The sequence below is a fragment of the Equus przewalskii genome, chromosome 1 (genome assembly GCF_037783145.1).
Source record: "Equus przewalskii isolate Varuska chromosome 1, EquPr2, whole genome shotgun sequence".
Taxonomy (NCBI): domain Eukaryota; kingdom Metazoa; phylum Chordata; class Mammalia; order Perissodactyla; family Equidae; genus Equus; species Equus przewalskii.
This window is the reverse complement of record NC_091831.1, coordinates 104,609,697-104,619,781: the sequence shown is the minus strand read 5'-3', so window position 1 is coordinate 104,619,781 and position 10,085 is coordinate 104,609,697. Positions and strand designations below refer to the sequence as shown.

The 10,085-nt window shown below is 49.3% G+C and overlaps 1 protein-coding gene across 1 annotated transcript in view; it reads left to right on the top strand.

The window, feature by feature from the left end:
* The first annotated feature begins 3,544 nt into the window (after positions 1–3,544).
* IGF1R (insulin like growth factor 1 receptor) overlaps positions 3,545–10,085 on the top strand; it is a 291,645-nt gene continuing 285,104 nt past the window's right edge. Inside the window, exon 1 of the mRNA XM_070619913.1 lies at positions 3,545–4,291. Coding sequence (XP_070476014.1) covers positions 4,198–4,291 — 94 coding nt within the window. The 5' untranslated portion in view covers positions 3,545–4,197. The remainder of the gene's footprint in view (positions 4,292–10,085) is intronic.

Sequence of the window (10,085 nt, the reverse complement as noted above, 5' to 3'; positions counted from 1 at the left end):
TTTTACTATGTGTTTAATTCTCTTGCTTTAAATAATTTGCCACATATCTTTTGCTTTCTTTGCTTTTAAGAGCTTTATCAAAATGGTGTCATGTGTCTGGTTTTTCAGAACTTGCATTTTTTTACTTAACGTTGTCTTTCAAAGATCTGCCCACGTTGTGTGTGCCTGTAGCTTATTCACTTCTGCTGCTGAATAACATTCTTTCCTGGGGATGTACGACAACTTATTGTATTACTGGTAATACTTGTTAGTTGTCATTTGTGCTGTTTCTCATGCTTTCACTTGGTATATATTGCATTTTTGCAGAGTCGGTACAGCTAGCAAAATAATTTGAGATAAAACTGTTTTCAAATAAACAGTTTTTAAAAAATGACAATGAGCAACAAGTTTGTGCTCCAAGAGAAGGGAAATTTATAAGATACCTGGGGAAAATTATATAAAACAAAAAAGTGTGATACATTGTCAATGTGGTTGTAAAGCAAAGACAATGATTAATGTTTTACGACATCATTTTATTTTGAAGGTTGAAAGGATAAGTTTGACTTCAGTATATAGAATGTAATCATTGAAGAAAATAAAAATCGCCTTCATTGTCTATGTGATCAGGTTAGAGCTGAAAGGCAACCTAAATTTTGATTATTTTTTCTAAATATTAAGCTACATAATAATAAGCATCTAACTTCACTGTCTAAAATAATTTAATCTTACTGATTTCCTACTACTTTAGGAAAACACAAACATTAAAAAAATTCACTATTGAAAAATCATTTTAATAAAGAAACCCTTACAATTTAAATAACCATGCATTTCTCATTATTCTATATACCTCAAGTTTTTAGGGACAATTGAATGGGAATTTTTATTGCTAACACAAAAAATATACTGTGTAGTATTTCAAGATTTTATATTAGAATTAGCCTCTTAAAAATCAGCTCTAAATTTTTATCTAAATTTGCAAGTATGTATTTAAAAATTCTAAACAGCAGATATGACGAAAATATAATATTGACATTCCTCTATATTTAACTGCAGAATGGATCCGTAGGCATCAAGACCAATATCATGCAGGGAACTCTCTGAAGAAATACTTAAAAATTTATAGACGGAATTTTAATTGTTCACATGTAGTGCCTAATTTTTAAATAATGCATGCTAAATTTAAGTTTCTTTTTAAAGATTCTAAAATATTTCTTTCTTTGTTAATGTCCTGAACATATAAAATCGGAACATTTTATTTAAAAATTAAGCTGAATTTCAGTTAAACAAAATCTCATATGAATAACTCTCAAGTAAAAAAAGATTTATTTCCTTTCTATACAACTGACTCACTGAATTGAGCTAAAAATTTCCAAGGGGAAAAATGATCTAGGGAATAAATAGAGGGAGAAAAAAGGGTAGCTTTTGACTTGCTTTCAGCTCTTAATTTAAAATATTATTTACGAACGATGGGAAGCATATTGTAACTCGGAAATCTTTTACAATTAGAGAGTGAAAAATGAAAACTACCCTTCCTTTAGAACAGATCTCTTCCTACCAGACAGCCTGATTGTTTACGGAGACAAATACTTCTACTCGATCTAGACATTCACAACTCTTTTATTAGATATCTTCTTTTTATTTATTGTTGACATCAATCAGCCTGAGTCATGAAACCGGACCACATTAAAGGCGACACGTGGTCCAATCACTATTTTTAAAAGTCCACGTATTTCAAACTCCTCTCTCCAGCCATTGCTGGGCTGTTTCCCCCTTTAAGGACCTGGTCTCCGCCGCATTTATTCATTAGATGGCAGTGCTAGGGCAATCTCGCTTTGGGGAAACCTCTCCTTGGGTACATTCAAGAAAACCACATAGGACAGCTGGGGTTGGTGCTGGTTTCTAGTCACTTACATTGCAAAGGAAGCAAGAGGAACGTGCCCGGGAGGACCCGAGGCAGGTGCGGGTGGCTTTCCGCAGTGACCACTGATCATGCGTGTGTGCGGCGTGTCCCCGGGTCCGGATCCCAGCCAGGAGACCGGCTGGGGCCCCGGGCCCCTGCGCCTTCCTCGGGGGCCCCTGGGACACACCCCCTAGCCTCTGGGGCTCCTCAGCCCCGCACAGTGCACGCCCCCTGCCGCTCCCCGCAGCCGCCCACGTGGTGGAGCCCCGAGCAACGCGAGGCCGTGAGGAGCTCTCAGGGCGGGCCGCTGGTCCTGGAGGCCCAGCCGACGCGACCCAGCCCGGCCGGCCCCCAGTCCGGGCCCCCATATTTCCTCTCCCGGAGGGAGGGAGGCGACACTCGGCGGGCCAGCCCTCCCCAGCGCCTGCCGCGCCCTCTGGCGGCCGCCGCGGGGACGCGCCCTGGGCACGCGGGGCAGCCCGTCTGGGCCCCCCTTCCCCGGCTGGGGGCCCGCGGCGGGTGGTGGGCCGTCTCCCCTCGCGTCCCTGGGCCGAGCCACGCGGGCCGCGCCCTTCCCCCTCAGCTCCCCGCGAGCCCCAGAACTCTGGGCTCCACAGTCGCGACGCTGCGGCCGCCCCAGCCTTGCGTGAAAGTGCCCGCCTTAGTAGCCTGGGGGTCTCCTTTCTCCCAGGTGCGCCCCTCCCGCCTCGTTCGGGCTTTCCAGCATGCTGCGAAAAAATGCCGCATGCACGCACTTATTTATTTATTTTGCAACAGCTGCAAGAAACAATGAAGCTTTTCAAGAACCGGGGAAACGCGCTTTCCAGCCGTGCTGTTGTTTTCAATGAACCTCTCGGGCCCCGCACTCTCCGCCTACCCCGCCCCCTCCCCTCCTCCCCTCTTCTCCTCCCCAGCCAGCCCCTCCGTCCCCCGGGCCGGCGCCGGGGGCATTGTTTTTGGAGTCTTGCGGGAGGGGAAGGCGCGTGCAGGGTGGCCAGCGCAGTGCGGGTGGGGGCGAGAGCGTGTGCACGCGCGCGGGCGCGGGTGTGTGTGCGCGCGTGTGCTGGCGCGGGCGGGGGGCGGGGACGGCGCCTTGCCGCCTCGCACCCCACGCCCGGGCTCCGCTCCGCACGTCCCTGGGATCCCGGGCTCCGGCTCTTGGCGCGCGCCGGCCTGGGCCGGGCCCTCGGCGCGCCGCGGCTGCGGCTGTGGCCGCTCCAGGGTGCGCGCGGGCGCGTGTGCGCGGGCCCGAGCGCGCGCGCGCGAGCCCCCAGTGTGTGGCAGCGGCGGCGGCAGCGGCGCGGCGAGGCTGAGGCTCTTGTTTACCAGCATTAACTCCGCTGAGCGGAAAAAAAAAAAAAGGGAAAAAACCCGAGGAGGAGCGAGCGCACCAGGCGAACTCGAGAGCGGCGAGCGAGCGGGAGGGACGCCGCCAGCGAGCCTGCCCCCGGCGCTCCCGAGCCGGCGCTTGCAGACCCTCGGCCCCGCGCCCCGGGCCCTCCACGCCCCTCCCGCGCGAGGGGAGCCCCACGGCGCGCCGCGCGCCTCGGCTTTGACCTTCAGCGAGCCGGAGCCCCCGCGCGCGGAGCCGGCGGCGGCGGGCGGGGGCCGGGCGGGGGCCGGCGCGGGGCGGGCGGCGGCGGCGCGGAGCCCGGGCGGCGCGGCGGGAGTGCCGAGCGCGGCGCGGCCGGCCCGCCGCTTTGTGTGTGTCCTGGATTTGGGAAGGAGCTCGCGGCGGCGGAGGCGGCGGCGCTGAGGGAGGCGGCGGCGGCGAGCGGAGCCCGGAGGAGGCGGAGGAGGGGGAGCCGCTCATTCATTTTTCCTCCGCATTTCTGCCCCCGGCCGGCCTCGCCCGCCACCCGGACTTCGGGGCAATCTTGCGAACTGCGTCGCGCCCTCCCGGCGCGGGGGCTCGAGCGGCCGGCAGCCTCCCCCTCTGTCTGGGGTCGGGGTGGTTTTGCCTCGTCGAGACGGATTTGCGCTTTGCCCCGTTTCTGTGCAGTTTTTTCCCCCTCCTGCTTCTATGGGTTTGAAAATGGAGGCCGACGACGCCGACAGCCCGCCCCGACGCGCCTCGGGTTCCCGATTCCGCCGAGCGCTGGGCCGCGGTTCCCGGCGCTGAGGGGCCGCCCCGCTCCGCCGCCCGCCCCGTCCGCGCAGCCCGCCGGGCCGCCCGGCGCCGCCTTCCAGGACTGTTTCCTCGCCCTGGTTTGTGGAGGGGGGGCGAAGACTGAGTTTGAGACTTTCTTTTCCTTTCCTTTTTTTTTTTTTTTCGTTTTTTTTTTTTGGAGAAGGGAATTTCGTCCCAAATAAAAGGAATGAAGTCTGGCTCCGGAGGAGGGTCCCCGACCTCGCTGTGGGGGCTCCTGTTTTTCTCCGCCGCGCTCTCGCTCTGGCCGACGAGTGGAGAAAGTGAGTATGTGCCCGCCGCCCGCGGCCACTGCGGGAACTTTTCCTCCGAGGGGCTGCGCCCTGTTTGCGAAACCCGAGTTGCCACCGTCGCAGCTGTCGGGCCCCCGGGCCCGGGAGCGGCGGGGCGGGGCGCCCAGGGACCCGGCCAGAGGCCCGAGCGGCTGCGGGCCCGGGCTCAGCGCATCCTCGCGCGCGGGGCCTCGCGGGCTTTCTCTTTCGCTGTCCCGGGAGCCCTGCCCGCGGCCGGCTCACTCGGCAGCGTTCGCTCCCCGGCGGCCCGGGCGCTGGGACTCCTTCGGGGAAGTTGGGGCCGGCCTCCCGCACCTCGCCCCTCGCCCCTCTCGGCGCGCGGGGCCGCTCAGCACACGGTGCTGGCCCCGCGCAGCGCGCAGACAGCGGTGACAGCTCCCTCGGCCGCGCGGCGCCCTCGCTGCTGGGGCAGACTTGGTGCCCGGTGGCGGGGAGCCCAGCAGCCCGTGGGGTGCAAGCTGCCCACGACGGGGAGGTGCCCGGTAGGAGCCCCGCAGCCCCAGGAAACGTTTCCAAACACCCCAGCGCGGCCTCCTGCCGCCCAACGTGCTTTGCCCCTAGGGCTCCTGGCCTTTCCCGTCACTTTCGCTTGGTCCGCGGCGAGTTACCTGTCCCCGGCTTCCCGGGGCTGCTCTGTGCGGCTCGGGGGTGGGGGCAACGTTCCTGCCTAGACAACCCCCCGCCCCCCACGCAGCCTCTGGAAAGATGCGAGGTCGAGGGCCCTGCATCAGTCAGGCTCTTCCGGGGAGCGCGTCCGGGGCCCCTGGTTCAGAGCGTCCTGGGACCTTCTCCCAGTTTCTACTCTCCTCCTGGCGGGGCTGGAGGGGTGGTTGGGCAGCATCCGCGTGTGCGCGAGTGGGTGTGCGGTCGGGGCCGACGTGCATTTCCACACACGTGCTCGCAACGCGGGGGTGTAGCCGCTGCCACACGGCCGCGCGGGGACACCTACACGCCTGGCCCTGGCGAGAGGTGGTGTGCGCGGCGGTTCGCGGAGCGCCAGGGTCTGTGGCGGCGGGGGTGGGGAGGAGGGGGTTTTGTTTTGCGAGCGCGGAGCCCTGGCCTGGGTTTTGCGGCCAGCGTTGTGTCGCACTCCCCCCAGCTCCGCACTTCTTTTGTACACAGTTAATAAGCAATGTCGCTTCACGCTCGCTATCGCTTGCGATCAGATAGCTTTTGTTTTGGTAGCGTCGGGTAGGGGTAGGGAAGTTCGGGGAGGGAGGAAGAACTTAGGGCCCCATGGTGTGTGGAGAGAGGAGGAGGAGGAGGGGGTTTTGCTCTTCTCAAATTTAAAGTGTCGCTTACTGGTACATTCACGACGGTGGGCAACTTGAACACGATTAAAGTTTAAATGCGGTGGCAGAACTGGGGCTGGGAACGATGAGGGCGTGTGGGTCGGTGAGTAATGTTTGCCGAGGGTATGCAGGTGGTGCCAATTAACTTTGAAAAATCACGACTGAGCCTTGAAGAGTGAGGGGGAGAATCAAGAGGCAGCGGGGGCTGTCTGGCCCCATGACGGGGGCAATTCCGAAAGGCTGTTTGTGTCAAGCCTTCTTCAACGTCTTGTAAGAAATGCGTCCATGACGGAGTAAGAGCAGACTTTTGTAGAATTAGCGTGTTTACTGCGTGGAGTACAGCGCGGATTGAGGCCGGACCTTCCACAAATCTGAGCTCTCCTGCTCTTTGTTTTCTAAACTTTCAGCTCACTGGATTGGGCGAAAGGCTTTCGGCTCTCTTCTAAGGCTTACAGATGGTGTTTAGGGGGACAGAGGAGGGTTTCTAGCCTTTAAAAGCTAAATATAGTTTAGAAGACACAGGAGAGTTAATCCATTTTATTATGGCATGCTATTGAACTGTGTAGCGTCTTTAGTTTTATTATTTAATGTTAGTAAGTTCCGAAATTCACAATAGCAGTGATGGCCTTGCTTCTCCGAGGCAGGAGTCGGGCATTTTAAAATAGGATGTCTTGCTGTTTGGAGCGATTCTTCGTGAGAAATATTCTTTGTAAAAGGCGGCTCTTTCTTGAGAAAACAGGCAGGAGGGGAAGGGCTATTTTAATGTATGTTTATAATCCCAGTAGCCAAAGCTTTTCTTAAGGATGCCTTGAAATGGTTGATTTCTGAAAACCTGGTGGGTGGCTAGAAGGCACCCCAAATCCTGATTATGGTTTGTTGAAGTTCTAACTCGGTCTCTGCCCCTCCCTACAGCTCTGAAGTTTTGAGGAGTAAATGGTATGCTCACTGTGAGCGTGAGATCGGTTTTTAGTCCAAAAGGTGCAAGAACACTTAACTCTGGTGGAAATAAACTGAGTCCTGTTAGAGACCCACATTCTTTTGGCTGTCTAGTAGAGTAATGAAGATTGGGGTGGTGTTGGTTCCCTATTGTGTTGGTGTATTTAGGGATTAGTGTTTTCTCTTTGCCTGCGACAGTAGTAGCGTGATTTCTTTATCTTTAACCTAGAAAACTTAGAAGTCTTTGAAGCAGATGAAGTCATACAGACATGTTTGTTTTCTATCAATATAATGCGAACAGAGCCTCTAAGTAGGAGAGCTTTGGAAGTTATGAGTGATAGCCAAAATATCTGATGACTTTCTTTTTTTCAGTCAATGTGTGCTGTAAACATATTGTGGCCATCTCATTAAAAGGGTTCAGTCATCTTTCTGCCCCAGGCACAGTCATATCCTATTGTCAGAGAAATATAGGTATGCGAAAGATTGGTATTTAAAGAAGTTGGTGTTTTATTACCAGAAGAAGAGCCCAGAATAAGAAGTTTGGAAAGAACCTAAATAGCAAATTATAGTTTAGATTCTCCAGAGTGAAAAAGCAAGTAAATGGTGCTTTTGAGGACGGATGGGGTGTGGGTCAGGATTTGAAGTTTAAAAGGTTATATGTTTGATATTTCAGAAGGATTAGAAAGGTCTAACCTTAAGAAATAGGCTAAGGTTGACTGGAAGAACCTTAAAGACATCATGCTAAGTGAAAGAAGTCAGTCGCAAAAGACTACGTATTGTATGATTCCATTTATATGAAGTCCAGAATAAGCAAATCCAGAGACAGAAAGTAGATTAGTGGTTGCTTAGGGCTGGGGGAGGAGGGAATGGGGAGTGACTTCTAATGGGTACGGGGTTTCTTTTTGGGGTGATGAAAATGTTCTAAAATTAGATTGTGGTAATGATTGCACAACTCTCTGACTATACTAAAAACCATTGAATTGTACACTTTAAATTAGTGACTTTTATGGTATGTGAGTTATATCCCAGTAGACTTTTTAAAAAAAATATATGCTAAGTTTGAAAAGAATGCATTCTGTTAGTTTGAACGTAGAAGCTAGATTAAAATTAACTAAATTCATCCAGCAGGTTGATGTCTCTTTTTTTTTTTTTTTTTTAATATATGGAGTTTTTCAGAGACATGAACTACAGCAATACAACAAACTGATAATTGAAGTTTACGAGTGATAGATAATCTGATGACTTTTTTTTAAAATCATGTGCACTTTAAACATTGTGACCATCTCATTAAAAGGGTTCAGTCATAGGAGAAATGAACAGAAAGGAAAAAGAAATCTTGCTTATCCATAGTTCAAGTTAAGGATTGAAGGGTTGGATTAAAAAAACACAAATGCTTGTAAGTAGATTTGTGACAGTAAAATCCTTAACTGAATCTGAAACGATGTTGGTCTTTCCAAGATTAGAGTTTAGGAGCTGAGTCTGGATGGCTTTTTGTGTTTCCAGTTTTCTTACATATGTTTTCCAACAGAGAAATAATGTAGCGTTTTAAAATGGTAAAGAGTTTCCACTCTCCTTTTTGATATCCAGTGTTAACCATCCTGGTCGTAAAGACTGAGGATGAACTGTTCATTTTAATATAGTGGTTTTTTTTTTCTTTGTTGCTACTTTTATTTCTTAAATAGCTTTGGAATCTGAGCAGGAGGAAGAATCTTTGTAGGATGCAGTAGTTGTTTCAGACATACACTAATTTTTTTTAAAAAAACAAAATTTCTTATGGAATAAAAGATTTAAAAATATAGCAAAGGCATTTTTTGTTTTTAAACTGTTATGCCTTTATCCAAATTTACCTTAGCCTTTTAATAGGAAAAGACCTAGAGAGTAATTGTTGTTTACTTTTGTTTTTAGTCTTTGTCTAAGGCTTAGTTTACTAATGAAAATGTTTCCTGCCTGTTGTATTGTTGCAAGATCAGGGCAGTAATGAAAATCAACTGTATCATTTTCACTTGTCCCCTTCCAGTTTTGCCAAGGGGAGTCCTCAAGGGACACTAGCTTCCTTTTAAATCTGGTTTCATTTGTTTTGTAAGAATGTGCTGTATGAAGCAACTGAATCCAGCCAGCACCTATTGGGCACCTGCTGTATGAAAGCTGGACCCTGTGCCTGGGAATGCCTGAACCTACAAAGAAAGAGGACTTTGCTTTTGTCTTTGGGGTGTCATGAAACAAAGTTGCTTGAAAATTCAGATCTTTTTCAGACTCAGCACAGGATACATAGTTTTCACATAGACAGCAAACAGCATTTAAAGCCCTTTAAAAACATTTCTGTAGTCTTAAGATATGAAGCAGACCAATGTTGTTGATCTTCCGAAGGCTTGTGTGCACCATTTTTGCCTCATTAATACTTTCCTTCCTATTGCAGTGTCATTGCAGGCTGTGACATATGCGAGACATTCGCCCATCTTGATCAGCCTTGCTGCCTTTTTTAAATAATATTGGTTATGACAATTGTGATTAAAATGTGCAGTGTTGTAGTTACCTTTTGCCAAAACTTTAGGAGTTACAGGTGTGTACATGAATGTTGCATAGCATGTTTTGAGTTGTGAGGAAGATGGGATTTATTTCAAAACTTTTCTGGATTTACACATCGCTTAGCTTTCTGGAAATCATTAGGAAACTTTCATAATTTTAAGGCTTTGCATAATTTAAAATAACTTACTGCTTTTAAAAGTGTAAGGGGGCAAGAATGAGATCGAGCAGGCAATTAAATCTTGAAATCTTTTTAAATTGTAAAACATACAAGCCATGTTTCTCTCTGGGTTACAATTTTCTTGGATTTGTTTTCAAAACTCATTTAAAAGTCAACCCCAGTTCACAGAAGAGGTATTTGTGCCCGCGGGCCAACTTGCTTTGAACTGCTTTTCTTAGCCAACTTATGACAGGTGCTATCTGAGTCCAAGAGATGCGCTCCTCTCAATTGTACTAAATATATAATAGTTGCACACGTGCTGGGGATATAGTTTCCTGATTTCTCTGTCTGAGATGTTCTGAAGGAAAATTCGGAGCGCTTTCAAGACAGCCAAGTGAATAATGTACGAAGCACTCTGACCCCTCCTGGAAAATGGTGTTTGGCATCAGATTATCAAGAGGAAGTTTTCCAGTTATTTGTAAAGATACGATTTGGCTTAAACTAAGGGAGGTGGTACAATAATCCCGATGTTCGTGCACATTGAGACCTGTTAACATTTGGGGAAGATGACTGATTTCCAGCATTTGGAAAGATGAAAACCTTGAAATATGTGCGCTCCCCACCCCAACCCTGTGGATCTGTGAAAGAACCGATTTGTTCTGAGGAAAGGGCTTATGTTTGGTATAAAATAGTTAATAAACAAAAGATCTTTAAAAACAAGTTTGGTTGTTATCCCAATAGGTGCCTATTCCCTTGATGTGATGAAGTTTGTTTATTTTATTGAATTGCCTTAGTCTAATTTGACTCAAAATATTAACAATATCTTTGATTTTGAGGCTTTTGAACTGTGAAG